At 36.0% G+C, this 22,822-nt stretch overlaps 2 protein-coding genes across 3 annotated transcripts in view; both read right to left on the bottom strand.

Moving 5' to 3' along the window:
• LEPR (leptin receptor) overlaps window positions 1–22,822 on the bottom strand; it is a 99,409-nt gene that overhangs the window by 21,666 nt on the left and 54,921 nt on the right. For both annotated transcript variants that reach the window (XM_012767153.3, XM_012767149.3), the window contains exons 6-13: window positions 21,668–21,810; window positions 19,209–19,353; window positions 10,565–10,855; window positions 10,288–10,405; window positions 7,443–7,642; window positions 5,078–5,226; window positions 3,906–4,065; window positions 3,707–3,789 (exon numbers count right to left, since the gene is read on the bottom strand). In XM_012767153.3, the coding sequence (XP_012622607.2) occupies window positions 3,707–3,789; window positions 3,906–4,065; window positions 5,078–5,226; window positions 7,443–7,642; window positions 10,288–10,405; window positions 10,565–10,855; window positions 19,209–19,353; window positions 21,668–21,810 (1,289 nt within the window). The remainder of the gene's footprint in view (window positions 1–3,706; window positions 3,790–3,905; window positions 4,066–5,077; window positions 5,227–7,442; window positions 7,643–10,287; window positions 10,406–10,564; window positions 10,856–19,208; window positions 19,354–21,667; window positions 21,811–22,822) is intronic.
• The window catches only part of LOC105872867 (non-histone chromosomal protein HMG-17-like), a 123,396-nt gene that overhangs the window by 49,140 nt on the left and 51,434 nt on the right, over window positions 1–22,822 (bottom strand). The gene's annotated exons all lie outside the window — the stretch shown is intronic.

Genomic DNA, 22,822 nt, shown 5'->3' with positions numbered 1-22,822 from the left:
ATTAGAAACAAATCCAGACACCCACCCTACTACTGGGTGTCACTACTTTTAGGCTCTCTAAGCTTACAAATCACGGAAATGTGCATGTATAATAACCCAGAATCCGTCTATACATATATTAAGCTAAATATGGGTTTATAGTGATGTCTCCAACTCTCATTCATTGCCACATAGATCATTTTGTTACTTGTCTGTAACTTTCTGGTGTAATAATGAGAACATGCCACTATGCCTAGCTAATATTTTTTTATTTTTGGGAGAGACAGGGCTGGCCTCAAACTCCTGGCCTCAAGCGATCCTCCTCCTGCCTCCTGAAATGCTGGGATTAGAGGAGTGAGTCACCTTGCTCAGCCCTAGTTTCACGTTTGAAGGGTATTTTGATTGTTTCCAGTTTGGAGGATTATGAATAAAGCTACTTGAACATTCATGTGCAACTTATGTGAACATCAGTTTTCAAATCAGCTGAGTAAATACCTAGGAGCGCAATTCTGCATCACATGATAAGGCTACATTTAACTTTCTAAGAAGCTACCAAACTGTCTTCCAAAGTGGCTGTGACATTTTGCATTTCCACCAGCAATGAATAAAAGTTCATGTTATCCTGCATCATCACTAGCAATTTGAATTGTCAGGGGTTTTTTTTGGATTTAGCCATTCTGATAATTGTGGAGTGATATCTCATTCTAATTTGAAATTCCTTAGTGACAAATGATGTTGAACGTCTTTTAATATTCTTATTTGCCACCTGTACATCTACTTTGGTTAGGTTTTTGTTTAGACATTTGGCCCATTTTTAATTACATTATTTTCCTACTGTTGAATTTTAAGAGTTCTTTGTGTAATTTGATTCAAAGTCCTTTATTAAATATGCATTTTGCAAATTTGTGCCTTAGCTTGAGACTATACTCATTTCCAAAGTTCTATTCTCTTAACAGTCTTTCCCAGATCGTAAGTTTCTAATTTTAATCAAGTCCAACTTAGCAGCACTCAAAAATTAAAGGGGAAAAACTCTACAACGATGGGGACATGTCAAAGTGACATGAGTCATTAAGAGAGCACCCAATGACTGATGTGGGAACAATTTGAGCAACCAAATAAAGTAGCATTGGATTATGACACAGAGTATAGAATAAAATATCCATTGTCCACACTGTTTTAATAAATAAACCAGGTGGGAGAAGAATTCTAAAGAATGTATGTACATCTTCCACCCTCAAGTAGATGGAACATAATTCCCACTCCATAAGATGAGCTGCATATAAGGACTTCATTTCAAAAAGTAAAGTGTGGAAAGGGAAAAAAAGAGTAACTTTTCAGTGGGCAAGCAAACACTACCTCAGCCAGGTGAGCAAGGTCAACATCAACTATGCTAAGTCATGTTGGTAGCATGTAGCCTTAATATGATATCATGAAATGGCACTTAATATCTATGGTCCTCCCCCAAACCCATAGCCCTAATCTAATCATGAGAAAACATCAGATAAAACCCATTTGACAGAGATTCTACCAAAAACCTGACCAGTACTCCTCAAATGTGTCAAGTTCATCAAAAACAAAGAAGATCTAAGAAACTTTTACAGCCAAGAGGGGCATAAGGAGACATGACCACTAAATGTCATGTGCTATCCTGGATGGAATCGTGGACCAGGAAAAGACCATTTCATGAAAACTAAGTAAATATGAATTTTAATAAATTATGGACTTTAGTTAATGATAACATATCAATAATGCTTAATTATAATAATTGTAAAAAATGTATCATACTACTGTAAGATGTTAATAGAGAAAACTGGGTATGGGTGTATATGGGAATTCTCTGTACTATGCTATATTTTTGTAAATCAAAACTGCTCTAAAATAAAGTTTATTATTTAAAAGATGCCAGAGAAATGATGGTTGTTTTTTTTTTAAGTGCTACACTTATCCTGTGGCCTTGTGGCTTATCCTTTATATACCTTGGGGCAAATCTTAACCCAGTCTGAGAAGCACAGGCTTGGAGAACTGTAATCATTGAACTATTTAACCTCACTTTAGGAAACCAAAACAAAACAATACATAACAAAAACAAATTTAATGAAGGACATTTCAGCTAATAACAGGCATTCAAGTTCCTGTAAGGATGGTAGATTAGCAAGAGTGCTGTCTCCCTCCCACAAATCCACCCTAAAGAACCCATAGTGCTTTGCTGACCAATATGACAGCCACTAGCCAATCCAAATTTTAAATCCAGTTTCTGAGCCACACTAGGCACATTCAAGCGCTTAATGTGACTAGTGACTACCATATTGGACAATGCAGATGTAAACCATTTCCATCATTACAGAAAGCTCTACTGGACAGTTTTGCCGAGGAAACATGGAATCCATGATATAAGGAAAATACAAGAACTGTCTGAGAACAAAGACGGTTGTTTTGTTGGAGTGGGAGGAGAAAGGGAGAGTAGCTGCATCCTGGACCATAGGGCAGCTGGCTACAGCTACAAGGGGATAAATTAAAGCAAAAGAAATGCTATTTAAATTCTGCTCATGGCTGGCCCTACCACTGCCTTGGGGACATCACTGCTGGTCTCTCACTGTAGATCTCTGAGGCAAGGTCCATGGAGATAAATAGAGAGAGAGAAAAATCTGTTGGGCAAGTTGGTGTTTCTTATTCAGCAGTGCCTCCTTCCTCAATGACTTCAATACCCCACTCAAATCTCTTAGAGTACAGGCCCTGAATTCCCTGGGAGGGGGAGACATCTATAAATTTCTTGGAATACAATAAATGTTTAATAAATGTCAATGTTAGTTGTTAATGTTAACTTTAATTTAGAAATCTTGAAAAAGAAACCAGTTTAGAAATTACATTCATTATAAATCAAATGAAATTATGTAGTAATTGGACTTACAATCTAAATGAATACAAAGCCTTATATACCTCAATTCTTACATAGGGATTGGTCTTAAATCAAGCAACCATTTTCAAACTATGCTCATTCAACTCCTTGGGGATTAAATTTAAATTTCACATTTGAGGTAACAAAAACACTATTTCGCTTCATGTGTATATTCCCAAATCAATCTTAAATTTGGTATCTACTTATCAGATGTGGATGGTCCTAAAATAAAAGAAAAACAAAAAATTGTTTTGGTATCTACTGGTATCCAATTGGTATCTACTGAGCAAATCTCTAGTCACTTGGGATAGACATTAATTCACTTGGGATAGAGGATGCTTTGAAAATTGCTAAGCTGAATATCCATCATTTATGGACATATCTATTGCTTATAAGCCATCTTACAAGTGGAATAATCTCATGTTTCAGATGCCCTTGGGATGTGTGGGGAAGGCCACACTTACATTGTTCAGGATTAAATGTGAATACAATTTTTGGACTCGAAGGAACACTAGATATCATCTAGTTCAATGTTGCATTTATACAGATGAGGAAACTGAGGCCCAAAGAGTCTAAGTGACTTTGCCAAAAGAGTACTGACATACTGTAATATGTTAAGCCGAGAAGAAAATTAAAATCTCCTAACTCCATGCTAATGCTCCAGCCACTATACTACAACTTAGCTCTCTACAATCACATCTCAAAACTGGAATAAAAATATGGAATTGCAGAGTTTTCTGGAGATTAATAATCACAGGATTATGAACAATGAAGTAAATTTTTTAAGAGTATAAAAGTAAAATTTAAGAATAACATAAAAAGCAGGAATACCTTCCAAAGTAAGGTGACATTTCTCTCTTTTTTTGTAATATCTCCATTAATTATTCTCCAAAATTCGGGTCCTCTTATAGGAACTGCAAAATGACAAGGAACCCAAGTTGTATATATGTTTTTGGAAGCATTATTTTTCAGCCATATTTGAAACACACTTATGCACTTTCAAAACACATTCACAAAAATCTCTGCAGACCTTTTATATCCATGACAACTGTGTAGGCTGGATTGCTCCAATTACTCCAATAGCCCAGCCCATCCAGCCTCTTACAGCGCACCTGAACAGCATAGACTGCACACAGGTCTGGCACGGCAAGACTGGCAGATTTTGATTTTGCATCATACACCTCAGACATCTGTAAAAATAAGTCAAAGCATCAGATTGATCACTACTAACATATATGTATCCAAAGGGCCCTAAAGTACATTTTATTTTAAAACCTTAACACTATTTCAAAATTAACAGAACCGATTTTGCATTTTCTGGCTTCAGAAAGTCACATTAGGCTTGGAGTATCAAGAATTTTCTTACTCATCTTGTCATTTTCTTAATGATGACAAGATTTTGTACTGGTTCACATGCAACCTTGTTTCCCAAATACTCTTTTGCCTTGCTAATAATCCTTGTCCACTAATCCCCTATCCACAAAGATTTTTTAGGCTTTTAACCTATTGGCTAGATAGGGCCTGCTATAAAGACTCTCGGATAGCCAGTCTCCCTCAATAAGCAGCTAAACTGTCAGGTTTGTTTTAGTTGATATCGTTGTGATCTAATGATATAATAAGGGTTCGTGATATTTCTAGGTCTTTGCAGGCTGCCATCACAAAACTGAGAGTCATCATAGGCACTCTTGACATATAGAAATGATGATTCTGGTTGTTTGAAAAGCAGCTTCTCCAAAATGCATTCCTATGAACATATATGCACTGAAAGCTATTAACAGATGTCAAGGAAAAAGAATTCCTTGAGAAAACGAGTTTGGGGAATATGGGATGAAATAAAGTCACAAATATTACTTTAATGTAAGACCTCTTCAAACCTTTGATGTGTAAAACATACACCACAAATCTACACTAGGAAGACACAGCGACACAGGGTTTACTAAACATACTTAGCCACATGATCCTTCTTCAAGGAACATTTTGTGACAACAATGCTCTCCAAAACACACTTTGGGAACTGACGGATTGCAGGAAATTTTGTTCCTTAAAAGGCTTAGACTGAAATAAATCTATGTAATGAAAATAGCTACAGAACACAGGGGGATGTACTTTTATGACCATAAACTTAATCTATGCAATAAAACTTAAACATTATAAAAACAGCACTTAGTGAGGAAAGCTGAAGAAATTTTTAAGTAAAGGTACCTTCCATTGTACTTCTTTTCCCCTTAAGCCATAGCGAATCTGGTACCGAAGGTTATTTTCTGGAAAGACTGGCTTTTCCCAAGATATTTTCAATAATCCAACGTTTACAGTAATTTCTGCTTTTACACTGGATGGAGGCAGTGGCTTCACTAGAAATGTAAAAAACAGTATTATGTAATGGTAATTTAAATAGTAATAATGCTTTAAAACGTTGTTATATTTTTATATCTTATATTTATAAAGCAATATCTATTTTTCAAAACTTTTTCATTCATTATCTCATTTGTTTCCCTGTTAATTTATGTGCGACATTAAAAAAGGGATTATCTGTATTTTTCAAATTAACAGGTTAGCTGAAAATAAAGCAATACATTATCCATGTCACTCTGTAAGTTAATAGTAAACACCTGTAGAAATTGAGCCATCGGCTCTGCACGCAAAAGATACTATACTGAGCACAGAACAAGTATCAACAGCAAACTCCGTTCTACATAGAACTTTAAAGGCAAGAAAACATTCACTGCATCAATTTCCACATGTGTGAGTTTGAAACTCTTCTTTGGCTGTCTATTATTAAGTATTTCTAGGTCAAGGGCAGAGATAGACTCTCAAGTAAAGCCTTGGTTTTCTATAATATGAGGAAAACAGGCTTTAAATGGGCAGAAATAGACGCAAAGATGACCTGAATGATGGAGGGTGAATTTTTTAAAACAGCTTTTTTAGATACACACACATAGAGTCATAGAAGTGCACAGGAAAAAGTTATCTTTTGTCTGGGCACGGTGGCTCACGCCTGTAATCCTAGCACTCTGGGAGGCCGAGGCGGGAGAATTGCTCGAGGTCAGGAGTTTGAAACCAGCCTGAGCAAGAGCAAGACCCCATCTCTACTATAAACAGAAAGAAATTAATTGGCCAACTAACATGTGTAGAAAAAATTAGCCGGGCATGGTGGCACATGCTTGTCATCCCAGCTACTCAGGAGGCTGAGGCAGTAGGATTGCTTGAGCCCAGGAGTTTGAGGTTGCTGTGAGCTAGGCTGACGCCATGGCACTCACTCTAGCCTGGGCAACAAAGTGAGACTCTGTCTCAAAGAAAAAAAACAGTACCACTCTTAATAGCACTTTTAAAAAAAGTTATCTTTTTTGTTTTCTCAATATCTTTCGATGTTGCTGCTTTCAGAGCTAAAGTCAAAACTTTAGCTTAGGCTTATATTCACTATATAAATTTTCTCCTTAATTTTTTACTTAGAGGGCCACTCTTTCTAACAATAATAATAAAAGGCAATATAGAAATTTGACATATTAGGCACTAAAAGCCTGAAAGCCCAAGCAAAACAGAGAGCCTTTGAGGCTCCTAACTTTGTCATAATTCCAAGCATCAACTTTACAATGCAGAATTACACCTCCATAGTCATGTCTTGATTATCTGCATTAACAGAAGATTTTATGTAGAGGACATCTATTCAGGTGATATGCCAAACAGGTTGTTAAAAACTTTCAGTACTTCCATACCAGCTGGTAAAGACCTGCTCCCCTGAGGAACATCTCCTCCAGAAGGAGTGCACATGGGATCCCCACCACACCTGCCCATAACTCAGCACCTAAAAGCTTAACGCCTGGTACATCAGTGGGCTCCAGGATTGTGGCTGGAATGCCCCTCTTCATCCCTGCCAGATACTGATTTTTGACATAATTTCCCAACAAAATAGTATACAGCATCAAAAGACATTCTTTTATTTCTGTTGCACAATCCTAAATGAGTCATTTCTTAAAGATTTCACAATGCTATTGGAAGGATATATCAAATTTTCTAAGGGCTCTCTTAGTATCTTTGAAATCAAATTATCTTTTGAAAAGAATATTTTAAATATTATGATGGATGTCATCATCTTTGTCTATTTTCTCCACTTCAATTTAGTTTTATGAATGCTTTTATACCCTACCCAGCATAACAAATTAAAGCCTTGGATTATTACTACTCAGATTACCAAGACCCTCAGAATACCCCAATCAAACTTTTGAACTAAAAATACCAGATGTTTTCACAAGTACACTGGAAGAAAAACAGGAAATAATGCAGTATTTAGAAAAACATTACTATAATTAATTCACAGTGACCCATGTGACTTATCAAATAGTGTGCTGAAAATATCGTATTGCTGAAAAAGTATGCTATAAATAATTTTAAATGAATTCAAAACAGCAAAACTTTCTAAGACTGATTATCTTCTCAATTCCACTGTAAACCAGAATATATTTTTTCAAAATCCTGTATGATCAGAAAATGGTAAGATACATTAACCCTAAATCAATCTGCATTCAAATCTGCTAATAAAAATGAAGACATACAACACAGTTTGACATACCCACGGAATCAGGGAGGACACATGTTGGTGGAGAGTCAAGTGAACCTAAAGAGTGATTGATCCTAATCCACATTGTATAACCGGATAATAGGAAGATTGGCTGAAAAATGCATTCATAAAAACCATCCCTCTGCAAATGGCAATCTTTGGGTTCAGATATGGGATGAATAGATGGAATATCCGAACAGTAAAGGCTGCTCCTTAAAAGATGTAAAAATAGTCAATTATTATACAACATTGATAAAAGCAATAAGAAAATATCCAAGAATTCTGATGTGTTATTTTAAAGAGAGACAGTTTTGCTCCATCTAAAAATAGATGTTCTTATTAGAAAGACATTCTTAAATTCCCATCTATATCCCAATCTTAAGTCTTTCCATAGAAACTGCCAGTAGCTCATTAAATATTTCATTAGACACCATGTGGGGATATAAACGAAATTAAATGCTCTAAGAAGCAGATAATGCTCCAGTTAGACATAGAACCTACAATACTTTGAAAGTTAAACTAATGTTATACATTAGTAATACAATATTAAAAGTATAGATCAAAAGTAGTAATGGGGCATTCCTGGAATGGGAAGGAAGACAAATTCCTCACACTTTAAATAGAAGATTAAATTCCAACACAAACTGAGATTGTAACTGTCAGTAAACTAAAGGTTAGTTGACAATGCCTTAATATTTTCTAGTTCATATTAATATAAATTAAAATAATACCAATCCCTGATATTTATATCAATTATACAATCAAGTATACTCATTTTCCCAGAGGAGAAAATTAAGAAAAAAATGTTTATAAATGAATCCTAATCAGCACTTCACCTTAGAACACATAAAGCAGTTCTCCTTTTCTTTGAAGTGGCTCTTCCGCCACTATTTGCTCTAAATACGGTATGTAAAATGGCCAAAGTAGCAATTACTCTTTCCATAGAGATGGGAGTGAGGAGGTTGGAAGGAGATAAAAAAATGTATATTCTTCTCTCATTTTTCATTTTTCATAACACTCCTTTTTCTTATATCCTCAAAATTATAATACATGGATGTATATGTGTGCGTGTGTATGTGTGTGTGTATGAATAAGTGGTGGCGAGTGGGCAACAATGACAATGAGGAGTGAGAGGTCGTCTGCACATATAAGAACAGTGTAGAAGCAGTTACAGCCCACTGGAATCCAAAGGTTACATCATTACCATCATGACAGCAATAAGCATTTATTGAATGTTTACTAAAAGTAATTACATCATTTAATTATAATTAAGTGAAATATGTCACAAATTCTCACAGGAACCCTGTAAGTCCTATTAGTCTCTCCATTTCACACACAAGGAAACTGAGGCCTAGGGAAGGTAGAAAATGTGCCCAAGTATATGCAGTGAGTTCCATGGTTATTCTGTAAACGTTACTAAAGATAAATGAAGCGTGGGATTTATATAATAGTCTTCCACAAACACCTTTTTAAACATGAAAACACCATGGAAAGAACATGAAGACAGATTATAAAAGTAAAATGTCATACCATGAACACTGATTTTAAAATACTCATGTCAGGTAGGATGAAGGCAGCTATTATTCCCACTGAAGAAATGTAGAAATTGCTACATTTTTTTCTAATACTACATAAGAATAAACTAACAGCATTAGGAATCGAATTCAGATCACAGTATTTGAGGGAGAGGATTTATTTTTCAAGTTGGAAAATTTAGATTTTGAGAATAAATTAGCATATTATGCAAATTAAGTTTCCAATACAAATAAAAATACAAAGCGCAACATAGTATTTAAGAGCAGTACACATACTTGAAAACTACTACGCTATATTTTAAAAATAAAGATGTATCTATCTTCTAATCAAAGCTGATACCATTTAAAATAAAATGCTTTGTAGCGAGACAGATTTTATATGAAGATGATGCCCTGAATCTTTTTTAAAACAAGAAAAAATTTTTAAAAAGGAGCAAATTACTTCTTATTAGAACACATTATTCTTTATTAATTATTAAGTGTTTACTTCCTAAACAACCTCTCCTAGTTCTAAGAACTATTCATATTGTCTTTTACAATCTTTGTTTCTATCTGAAATTTTTCCAAAACATTAATCTTTAGCCAAATGATGTTAAACTTTTATAATCCTCCACATTTCCCACTAGTCAATTCTCTAAGTCAAATTAAAATGTATTTAAAATAATTTTTGTTGTATTTCATTCAAAAGTTAAAATGCGGCCGGGCGCTGTGGCTCACGCCTGTAATCCTAGCTCTTGGGAGGCCGAGGCGGGCGGATTGCTCAAGGTCAGGAGTTCAAAACCAGCCTGAGCAAGAGCGAGACCCCGTCTCTACTATAAATAGAAAGAAATTAATTGGCCAACTGATATATATATAAAAAAAAATTAGCCGGGCATGGTGGCGCATGCCTGTAGTCCCAGCTACCCGGGAGGCTGAGGCAGAAGGATCACTCGAGCCCAGGAGTTTGAGGTTGCTGTGAGCTAGGCTGACGCCACGGCACTCACTCTAGCCTGGGCAACAAAGCGAGACTCTGTCTCAAAAAAAAAAAAAAAAAAAAAAAAAAAAAAAAAAAAAAAAAAAGTTAAAATGCAATTATATGAAACTGATTGTCAGAAAAGATAATTTGAAGTAAAAACAATTACAATTTGTTAACCTCAGATGTGAATGCCTTTTAAAAATCACCAATTCATATTATCCATCAAAAATTCTCCAATTGATTGTATCCTACCTTCCTCTTTCAGGAAGACAATAATCTATAAGACTACTGTTATGGTGATATTTCTATAGAAAATTTTTATATCACCATACCCACAGAAAACCAAAACAGCAAAAATAATACATACCTATGATATCTCAATTGCAAAGTGCTTCCCACAAGTGATTGGATTGTATTGGTGGACCATCTACAAGTCATTTTAGTTAAGTACCCATCAGTTTCACAGGATATTTTGATATTGACATCTATTTAAAACACATCAAAATATTATTATAAAGCAAAAACACCAAAAATGTTAATGAAACAAATTTTCCTTACATCTTCAATGGGACTCTAATATAGGGAGGGTCCATAATGAAAAGTTAACTTGTGGAACAAAATGAACAAAACCTCAGTATTCTTACCAATCACATATAATTCAGCATAACGGTGATGGCATTCATGTTCATTGCAGCAGTACACTGCATCGTAGGTAAATTTTCCTCGAGGTTTGGTTGCATTCAAATTGGGAAAAGTAACTTTGCTGATATGGTCACTCACAATATTATACTGGCTTTGAGAAATTTTCTCAGCTAAATTCATCCACCAAACAATCTTTTTTGAGGAAACAATCTTGTTTTCATTTTTATAGATGCAGTGAAAAGAAACGTTGGATCCAACACTTGTCAGAATTTTAGGTGGAAAGTATATGACATCTGCAAAGAGAGAAGAAAGGTAGATTATCAGATGAAAACAGAAAACATCATGTAAGCAATTTACATGGTCAAAAAGATTCACAACACATTCCAGAGATACAGTGCCCAAAATGCAATGAGGGTACGAAAAGACTGAAAACTCTGTAATTGCCTGTTTGTGTACTTATTTTGATGTCTCAAGTACTCCCATTCTGAAGTGAACTGCTCTTCCATGAATGTCTTCACTGTCTTCTAAACACAGAGGCTTTTTCATCATAAAATGTCTTAGTCAGTAACCACCACTTGCTAACTGATAGGCAGGAAATTAACTAAAATGAAATACAGTTTAATTCCATGATGACATGTTTACCACCAGACCCTGCTTTAAGAATCAGTGAAATTTAGGGCAAGCTCTTAAAACAGATCACTAGGAGGCAAAATTCTGAAGTAAAAATGATTGCTGCTATTGCTCTGTTTGTTCTGTTGATGAAAGTTTTGATTATGCAGGTAAAGTAATAAAATAAAATATAAGTTAAAAAATAGTTAGGAGATATAATGTGAACAATGCACCAATATAAAAGCAGAGAAAATTGTAAGTACTGGTCTGTAATAACATTTTGAGTTATTTAATGCCAGTCTCCTGTAGTTGAGGACAAGGGGAACCCATATTTTTCATAAACATGATTTTTAATGCCTATATGCTATTATTTCATACTATTATTTTCAGTGTTCTATGGTTGGAAACTTAGTTTGCCTATTATTTTCAATGACAAACAAGAAAAAAGTAAATGATGGTTTACATAGGAAGAAATTATTTCCAAGATACTGCATTACAAAATTATCATTACATTTCAATTCTACAATTTAAGGTAAATCATTTTCTGCTTATAGAATATTAATATCTATTTACACATAAATCTCTGCATTACCCTAAAAGATACAAAAAAAAACTTAATTGTTTTTTCTTGTTTGTTTCCTTTATTCTGTAATAATATGCTAAATATCAATGTCTTTATATTTATAATCCATATAAGACATTTATGCTTTGTATGTCTATAGTCATAAGGAAGTAGGAAAAAACTTAGTAGCATGTAATTACTGGACAGAAGCCAGACAATTAGATTTATGGACATGACTAAGTATAATCCTAGCTCTGGGTCGCACTCAAGCTTCACTTGTACCTTCCTTACACTGGACAAGTACCTGGCACAGACCTGAGCGATCATTAAACCACCTTCAGCATGCTCCACAACCACACTACTGAACTACCTCAAAAGTCTCAGAATAATTCTTATTTAAAAAAAAAGTGCAAATGAACTTTCATGAATTCAGTTCAAGATTTTCATTTTAAAGATGATTAAAAAAAGAACTCAAAGCAGTTCACTTTGAAATCAAGTGCATATAGTAAGGCTGAATTGAGAAATAAGATTAAAGCCATAGTACTTTTGGCATGGTGAGATGCTAAAATATTACCTTAAAAGTAAGTAAAACAAGTTAATAAAAACCTGAAAATTTGTGAAATTTACGTTGAATAAATTTATTAAAAATGATACAAAAATGGAGGCACCAAGACAGCAGACTAGAGGCAGCCTGCATGCAGTTCTCATGGAGAGGATGGAAAGTGGCAAGTGGATATTCCTCTTTGGCTCAATCATTTAAGAGACAGCATTGGGAATCAAGGAAGATGGGGGGCACCCAAAGTGAAGGATAGAGAAGTGGGAAAATCTGCTTGACAGGATTGGAGGTACACATGGAAGGTACCGGCACCTGGGGAAGGGACAAGGGCTGCACACTTCCCCTGTGGACACTGCCATCAGAGCTGTGAGAGGACTGCTCTCCCACAGCAGGTGACCAGACTGACAGGGAGCTCACTGCAGAGTGTGCAGCAGCATTGCTCCAGAAGAGAAGGTACAGCAGGGTCCCACTGGCTTATCTCTGGATACAGTATCTGGTGCCATTTTGAGGCCCCAGAGCACTGTATCGACCTGAGAGTCAGATCCATTGCTGATCCCTCCCCATTGTCCATGCCAGGCTGAGGAGGGAGCAGGGTGGCCAAGTGATCTTATGCATCCCATGGGCAGGTGCTGCACATCCCCACAGCTGGGGACCCAAGCAGAGTGGGTGCCCACAGATCTGGTGCCCATTGCCACTGTCTAGGCAATCCCACCCAGACGCAGCTGCTGTGGGGAATCAGATGGAGAGAGAGCTCATGGCCCTGGGCACCAGCCACTGTTGTCTGGGTGGTGTAGCTTCAGCTTCAGTGTCCTGGGTAACACCACCACCAATGGTCCTATGCAGGGCAAATGCTCACACTGCCATGTGCTGACCCCCCACTGCCAGAAATGGACATGAGTAGGGAGAGTGCTCACACTGCCACTCACCAACAAACGCTGCCACCTGGGAAAGGAGAACAATCACTCTATCACTGATGGACCTGGGATGGCCATGCTCACAACACAGGTGCCTATCATGGCTGACTGCCATGACAACTACAAAGGAACAGGGAGATGCAAGAGAGCAGCAGTGTTAAAGGCTTAGAGTGCATCCACCTCTTTCTTGTCTGATCAATCTTCCAGAGTAGGACTCAAGTGTGACATCCAGGGACCCCTCCTTCTCATTGCTAAGCAACAGAGTTCCCACCAGAGAAGAACAGGTGTAAAAGCCATCCACCTTGAGCTGAGAGAAGAGACTTCAGATAAGAAGAAACTAGCAAAAGAACTCTGGCAACATGAAAACACAGGCAGTATTGACACCACCAAAGGATCACAATAGTTCTCCAACAACGGACCCCAACCAAAAGGAAATTGTTGAAATGTCAGATATGTAATTCAGAATATGGATGGCAAGTAAGACCATAATATGGATGGCAAGTATGGAATTGAAGAGAAAGTTGAAAACCAACACAAAGAAATGAAAAAAAAAATTCAAGACATGAATGAAAAATTCACTAAAGAGATAATATAAGAAAAAATATAACAGAACTTCTAGAAATTAAAGAGTCATTTAGGGAATTTCAAAATACAGTAGAAAGTCATAATGACAGACTAGACCAAGCAGAGGAAAGAATGTCAGAGCTTGAAAACAAGTCTTTTGAATTAACCCAGTCAGTCAAAAGTGCAGGGGAAAAAAATCAAGAAGAATGAACAATCTCCCTGAGAAATATGAGACTACATAAAGCAAATGAATATGAGAATCATAGGAATCTCTGAGGGGGAAGAAGAAAAAGCAAAAAGCATGGAAAACTTCTTTGAAGGAATAAATGAGGAAAACTTCCATGGTATCATTAGAGAGTTAGACATCCAGATATAAGAAGGTCATCAAACACCTGGAAGATGTATGGCAAATAGGACATCACCAAAGCACATAGCTATCAGTCTGGCCAAAGTCAAAGTGAAGGAGAAAATTCTGCAAGGTGTAAGACAAAAGCAACAAGTTACTTATAAAGAAAAACCTGCCAGACTAATAGCAGACTTCTCAGCAGAAACCTTACAGGCTAAAAGGAATTGGGGGTCCCACTTTTTGTCTTACTAAACAGAAGAACTACTAGCCAAGAATTGTGTTGTGTAAAATTAAGTTTCATAAAGGCAAGAGAAATAAACTCTTTCCCAGACAAGCAAATACTGAGGGAATTTGGCACACTAGACCTGCGCTACAAGAAAATGCTTAAAAGTGTTCTATACATGGAACAGAACAATCAATACCCACCAGTGTAAAAAAAAAAGAAAGTTAAGGCTCATAGCTCTTACAAAACAGTAACATAAGAGAGAACACATAGCAACTAGGTAACAATAAACATGATGATCAGAGCACTCTGGGAGGCCAAGGCAGACAGATCACTCAAGGTCAAGAGTTCAAAACCAGGCTGAGAAAGAGCAAGACGCCATCTCTACTAAAAAAAAAAATAGAAAGAAATTAATCGGCCAACTAAAATATATAGAAAAAATTAGTCAGGCATGGTGGTGCATGCCTGTAGTACCAGCTACTCAGGAAGCTGGGGCAGGAGGATCACTTGAGCCCAGGAGTTTGAGGTTGCTGTGAGATAGGCTGACGCCACAGCACTCTAGCCCAGGCAACAAAGTGAGACTCTGTCTCCAAAAAAAAAAAAAAAAACTAACATTCAACATAAGTGGTCTTAATGCTCCACTTAAAAGATATACATTGGCTGAATGAATGAGAGAACACAGCCCAATGTCTTGGAGACATGCTGTCTCCAAGAAAACCATCTAAATCACGAGGATTCACACAGACTCAAGGTAAAAGGATGGGGAAATAAATATTCCATGCAAATGGAAACCATAAGCTATATCAGAAAAAATAGACTTTAATTAACAATAGGAAAAAAAGGACAAAGAAAGTCATTATATACTGTAAAGAGAAAGGGAGAAATTCAGCAAGAAGCTATAACAATCCTAAATATATATGCACCTAACATGAGAGCTACCAGATTCATAAAAAATAATTCCACTACATCTAAGCAAAGATGTAAACAGCAGCATCATAATAGCCAGGAACTTCAACATTCCACTGACAGAACTGGACAGATCATCAAGGCACAAAATAAAAAAGGAAAACAATGGACTTAAATGGGACTCGAGAATTAATGTACCTAACAGACATTTACAGAACATTCTACCCAAACTGCAAAATATACATTCTTCTCAATAGTACATGGGACATATTCCAAGATAGAAAATATGTTAGGACACAAGCAAAGTCTCAGAAAATTTAGAAAAATCAAAATCATATCATGTAGTTTCTCAGACCTCAATGGAATGAAACTAGAAATAAATTCCAAGAGGAACTCTAAAATCTATACAAATAAATTAAACTACCTGCTGCTGAACAATAATTGGGAAAATGACAAAGTAAGATGCAAATAAAAAGATGTTTTCAAACTGAAGAATATGAAGAATATGTCATAAGCTTCCAAAATCCATTGGATATACAAAAAGCAGTACTAAGGGGGAAGTTCATACTCTTGCCCAAATACAGAAGCAACAAAAATAAATATATGGGAATTGATTAAATTAAAAAGCTTCTGCACAACAAAGGAAATATAATCAACAGAGAAATAGACAACCTACAGAATGGGAGAAAATATTTGCAAACTATACATCCAATAAAAGGTTAATATCCAGAATCTACAAAGAACTCAAACAAATCAGCAAGAAAAATATAAACAACCCCATTGAAAAGTGGGCAAAAGACATGAACAGAAGTTTTCTAAAAGAAGATAAACAAATGGCCAGCTAAGATATGAAGAAATGCTTGACATCATTAATTATCAGGGAAATGCAAATTAAAACCACAATGAGTTTCCACCGTACTCATAATAAAAAGTGAAAAAAAAATTGATGCTGGCATAGATACAGAGAGAAGGAACACTCATACACTATTGATGGGACTGCAAATTAGTACAACCTCTGTGGAAAATAGTATGCAGATTCCTCGAAGAGATAAATGTAGACTTACCATTTGATCCAGTTATCCCACTACCGGGTATCTATCCAAAGGAAAAGAAGTCATTTTATCAAAAAGACACCTGCACTTGAATGTTTATTATAGCACAATTCGCAATCTCAAGACTTAAGTGCCCATCAATTCATGAGTAGATTAAGAAAATGTGGAATATACACATGATGGAGTACTATTAAGCCATAAAAAGAAATGAAATAATATCATTTGCAGCAACTTGGATGGAACTGGAGACCATTGCCCTAAGTATCTCAGAAATGGAAAAACAAACACCACATGTACTCTCTTATAACTGGGAGCTAATCGGTGGGCATACACAGGCACAAAGAGATATAAAGGACATTGGAATCAAGACTAGAGGGAGGAATGAGTGGGGGAAGTGTAAAAACTCACCTACGAACACTATTTGGGTGATGCGCACACTAAAAGCCCCAACTGAAGCATTATTATAAAAGGTATCCATGTAATAAAAACATCTGTACCCCCTAATATTTTGAAATAAAAAAGAAGTAAAATGGTAAAAAAAATGAAGCTATTTTACTATGGGAGGGAAACATTTCACCAGATGCTTAAATAAAAATGGCAAGCCATGGGCCACTTAGTGGAGATAAGAGCTATTGATTTCCACTTCCTTTGTAAAATTTCCGTTTTCTCCCCACCCACCTCATCCCATGCCACTATGGAAAAATCACTACATGGGACATCTTTGAAATTGGATATTTTTTCATTCCCCTCTACATGTTGCACAACTGGTCATTACGGCCTATTAATCAATGACATAATTGAAGATAGAAGATTAAGTTGCCCTTAGAAAAAGAAAAATTCCAAAAGCTGAATTGTCAGCTTCATGTTACATACATTGTGATAGTCAATAATTATCTGAAGAATAGAGATACAAAATTCATGTCTTTAAAGTCTGTCCACACAAGGTCCCTAACTCTCCCAATTAGAATTATTTGCTCCCATTGTTTAGCATTTTGTTTAGCACCTCTGATAATCTTACTGTGCTTATCAATTACTTATGCAACACATCAATTTTTCACCCGCATTAGACTTTGAGATTTCAGATATTGAGGTTATAAATTCATAAACTATGAGAGTATATAACATTTATTGAGTGCTTGCTAAGGATCAGGTGTTCTGGTAAGCACTTTATGTGCCTTATTTCATTTTATCCATATAAAACATCCTTATTTTAAATATGAGGAAATTAAGTCAGAAAGGTTAAGAAACTTTCCAAATAAATGGTGGGTCCCAAACTTCCATAAACTTCATCAAACTCCAAAGTCAATGCTCTTAAACCACTAAGGCTACTTGCTTTTTGATGAACCAGGGCTTTTAAAATAGTAAGCAATCAATAAACTTCTCAAGTTAAATAGGTTGACTATTTGCTTAGTGTTTTACATGGCATTTGCTATATCCATATAGCTATGCTCAATATGAGTAAGTTTGAACAAGAAAAATTTTGCCCTTTTGACAGATCAGACAAGTGAAATGAGTATTGTCTTCCTTATAATTACAACTTAGTATGTGGCAGGACTAGGACTATTTCCAAGAGTCCTGAGCCTCTTTCTCAAACATTTCATCTCATCTTCACAAAGGAGATGTGAATAAACTGCAGTTTTTCCTGACACTAAAAATAATCTTAAAAGTATTTTTAAAAATTGACTTTGAAAACTCTCAAAAACAAGCATCTGGTGCAAAAAGAATTCACACTGATATGGAAGCACATACATCTAGGAGCTCTGACACAATTTTTTTTTAATTTTTAATATTTAATTATTATGGCTACATAATAATTTTGTGTATCTATATAGGGTACATGTGATGTTTTGAGGCAGGAATACAATGCGATTTAATCAAATCAGGGTAACTGGGGTACCCGTCACCTCAGGCATTTATCATTTCTTTGTGTTAGGAACATCCCAGGTCCATTCTTTTAGTTATTTTAAAGCAGACCCTAACTTATTATTGCTTATAGTCACTTTGTCATGCTATCGAATATCGTTCATTCTATCTATTAATAACTGTCTAACTATATATTTTTGTACTCATTAACTCTCCCCATTTTGTCACATCCTCACCACTACCCTTCCCAGCCTCTAGTAACCATTATTCTACTCTCTGTCTCCATGAGATCAATTTTTTTAATATTTAGCTTCCACATATGGGTGAGAACATGCAAGATTTGTCTTTCTGTGCTTAGCTTATTTCACTTAACATAATGTTCTCTAGTTCCATCCATGTTGGTGCAAATGACAAGATTTTGTTCATGTTTATGGCTATATGATATTCCATTGTGTACATGTACTACATTTTCTTTATCCATTATCCATTGATGAACACTGAGGTTGATTCCAAATCTTGGCTATTGTAAACAGTGCTGCAATATACATAGGAGTGTAGATATCTTTTCACTATATTGATTTCCTTTCTTTTGTATATATATCTAGCAGTGGGATTGCTGGGTCATATAGTAGTTCTATTTTTAGTTTTTTGAGGAATCTCCATACTGCTCTCCATAGAGGTTGCACTAATTTACATTCCCACCAGCAGTGTACAAGGGTCCCCTTTTCTCCACATCCTTGCCAGCATTTGTTCTTGCCTGTCTTTTTGATAAAAGCCTTTTTAACTGGGGTGACATGATAATCTCATTGTAGTTTTGATTTGCATTTTTCTGATGACTAATGATGTTGAGCATATTTTCATATACTGTTGGCCATGTGTATGTCTGACACAATTTTAATTAACAAATTAACCTGTTCAAAATTTAAATTAAAAGTTAATATTTTGTTCCCTTTATGTCTTAAGGCCATAAAATTTAAGATGCTTACAATACACCAAAGGCAAATGCAGAAAATATATTTCTGTCATTAGAAGTTACTATTACATAACCTACCTTGCGTGGTAAAAGTATGAGGGGTAGTCCAGTCACTCCAGATTCCTGGGCCATGCAGCCTTTTGCCCCTCACCTGAACCTTATATGAAGCCCCAGGAAGCACACCGTCTACTAGCAGCGATGTAGCTGAGACAATCTTGTCTGCCTGTTAAGTATTATTGTAAAACATTAGAGCATCAAGTCAATGTGAAATTTTACCAAAATTATGATTATAAGCAAGTCTCAACAAATTTCAGAGAATTAAAATCTTACAGAGTAGTTATCTGGCCACAGTAGAATTAAAACAGAAATCAATAACCAAATAACAAATGTTTTGCACATTAGTCAATGAAATTTTAAATAGCCAATGGGCCCAAGAAAAAAAATCATCATGACAATTAGTGAATATTGTTAACTGAATGATAATGAATATATGACATTAAGAATTTTGAGAAATGCAGCTAAAATTGGCAGAAAGCCTCAAGCCACTACTGCCATCTGTAACACACAGTTGGTAGAAAACACCAAGCAGGGGTAGACAGAGAACTGTTAAGTGTTCCTAGAGGAGTGCTGCACAGGAGGACATGAATAACTTTAAGAACCTGAGCCTAATGGTAAGCTACAGTGCATGAATCAAAACACAGTTTACAAAACAGAGGAAAAATATCTAGGACCAAACTGTGCATTAAAACAGCCACTAGCTAAGAATTACTTAGTGAATAAATTCAGTCACCCAATAATGTACCACAAAATTATTAAATTCTCCTAAAACTGTCGGGGAAGTCATAAACTAAAAATGATTAAAACCATCAGGAATGCACTAAACAACATCAGATCACTCATAGTTAAAATCTTATTGGCTGGGTGTGGTGGCTCACGCCTGCAATCCTAGCACTCCAGGAGGCTGAGGCGGCAGGATCACTGCTTGAGGTCAAGCGTTCTAGACCAGCCCCAGCAAGAGTAATACCCTGTCTCGACAAAAAATAGAAAAATTAACTGGTGTTGTTGTGCACACCTATAGTCCCAGCTACCAGGGAGGCTGAGGGAGGCGGACGCTTGAGCCCAGATGTGTGAGGTTGCAGTGAGCTATGATGATGCCACTGCACTCCAGCTCGGGAGACAGAGAGACTCTTTCTCAAAAAAACCTTAAACATAAATAAATAAATAAAATCCTATTATCTCCAATTTACAGACAAGAAGGCTGAAGTTCAAAGAAGCCTTAAGACTGCTTTTTCCATACACGAGGATTGACATCCTGCTCTTTCTGAAAATAAAGCCCTTTTAGAAATTCGCTCAGATCTAAAAAGATTGGTTTTAACCTCTAAATTATGTAACACTTAGTTTCACAAAGTTAAGTGCCAAAGTATTCCATGGCCCAAGAGGCCATTTATGAGCTTCTCCTCTTCCTCCCCCACTGGTCTCTGACTTCATCCACTACTATCTCACCTTCCCTCACTCCCCTTGGCCACACAGGCCACAGTGGCCTCTACATTGCTGCGCTCTCTGTCTGGAACCCAATTCCCTAGATATGTACGTCACCATTTCCTACACTTCCTTGTCCAAATATCACCCTCTCAATGTGGCCTTTGAGTGGCCATCCCCAACAGCACTCTCAAACTCTTCTTATCCTGTTCTTGTAGCCCAGTGTACCCTGAAGCAAGTAGGACAGTTCCTGGCACCTAGGAGGTGCTAAATAAATACTAACAGAATTAATTGTTAAAGAAAAATTACTCAATGATATTTGCTAAAGCACAGTAAGGAAGACTTTATGCAGGGCCAGTACAATAGGAATAGAGACCACTGCAATGGAGTCTTGCAGGGTATGAGAGAGATTGGGCTAACTCCAAATAAAGCATGCGCAAGTGTGGTTTTAGAGCAAAGGAGTAGTGTGGGGGTCAGTGGATGGAAAATTACTAAGAAGAAACAATGCGGAGGATTCTAGCTAAACTGACCTAACAGATTCTTGATGAAGACAGGACAAGATGATAAAGCATCACCTGGGGGATGGTGAAGGATAAGGAACCTGATCAAATATCAATCGGTTATCAAAGATGGGGAGGTTCTTGCTAAGATGACTCAGCAGAGTTCTTTGCTAAAACTGGATTTTACAAGAAACTACACAGATGGGCCTAGCAAAAGATTCAGAAGAGTGACTAAAGTTTGGCCAAGCAAAGAATCTTTCTGTCGGATTTAGAAAAAGATTCAAGCACAGTTCAGCAATAAAAAATAGAAAAGGAGGCAATGTAAAATCAGTGGTCTGCAGGTGAAAAAAATTATAATTATGAACTCAAGTTTCTGTAACTAGTCTTCCTGTAGCCATATATATACACTCATAAGCATCTAATATAATATTGAATTATAATTCATTCTGCTCTATAAGGAGCATGCACATTTAATATGCAGAGGGTAATTTCTGTAAGACTTAAGAGGATTTTTAGTTGCTTCTCAACTTTTCATTTTATTTTCTAAAATATACTTACTTCTCTTATAATTGTAGAATTCTCTGAATATTTCACTTGATATTGAAGTGGAAAAGGTACCAATGGGGGGCTGGACCAAGAAATTTTTAAATTACCATCATCCGTGATTTCCATATTCAAACCTACTGGTGGATCAGGCTTCACTTAAGGAAAAAAAGAATACTTTTAAGTCAAGTAATTTTCATGACAATTATATCTGAGTAAAATAAAATCAAATAATTTTCAATAATATTCTGCCTTTCAAATACTTAAAAGGTGACTTTACCCAAGGACTAATTACTGAACCAGAACAAATCTAGAATATTGAGTCTACTTCTTGTACTTTATCATGGCAATCCATGTGTCTTCAGTTCCTTCCCTATAAGTGGTAAAGACTATAAATCAGTAAACAAGATTATTTTGCTAAATGTGATTTTGCACTGTAAAAATCCAGTTAACTTTATTTAAGCCAGTATTTCTCAAACTCATTTGAAGTCTCCCCACCACCCTACCCACACCACTTGTTTTAGTGGGTAACAAGGAAAGCATTCTACAGAACACTATTTGGAAAATCCATAGAACTATCCAAAATTCCACATATATATTAATTTTAAATCACAATAATCCAGACACACCTACTCAAATAACCCAGAGCATGAATATTCCCATGCAATAAATACAGGATCAGCAGGTCCTGGCTTATCACTAGAAGTAAGGGTGGAGTTTCTTAGCTTAATGGGGAGTTTAACTTGGTAAATGACATCTGAGTTCAAATGTATGTGTGCACGTTTATGTACATATATGTGTATTTGTGTATACAAGTGTGTAACTATATATGTATATGTATAGTTTTAAACATACAACAAAAAAACCTTTAAAATATTTAAGTATCCCTTGAATAAATTAAGGTTCATACCATAATGGGAATCTATAAAGCCACTTAAAATAACATTGCTGGAAACCCCATCTCTATTTAAAAAAAAGAAAATAGGTAGGTGTGATAGCACACACTTGTAGTCCAGTTACTCAGGCACGAGGTTGCAATGAGCTAAGATGATGTTACTGCACTCTAGCCTGGGCAACAGAGCAAGATTCTGTCTCAAAAAAAAATAGATGATGCATTTTCTTCTTTGTATATCTCTATATTTGCCAGGTTTTCACAATTAAGAATTATAC

Source organism: Microcebus murinus, chromosome 2 (genome assembly GCF_040939455.1).
Source record: "Microcebus murinus isolate Inina chromosome 2, M.murinus_Inina_mat1.0, whole genome shotgun sequence".
In the NCBI taxonomy this organism is placed as follows: Eukaryota; Metazoa; Chordata; class Mammalia; order Primates; family Cheirogaleidae; genus Microcebus; species Microcebus murinus.
The sequence above is the reverse complement of the archived record's forward strand: the minus strand, read 5'-3'. Positions and strand labels throughout refer to the sequence as shown.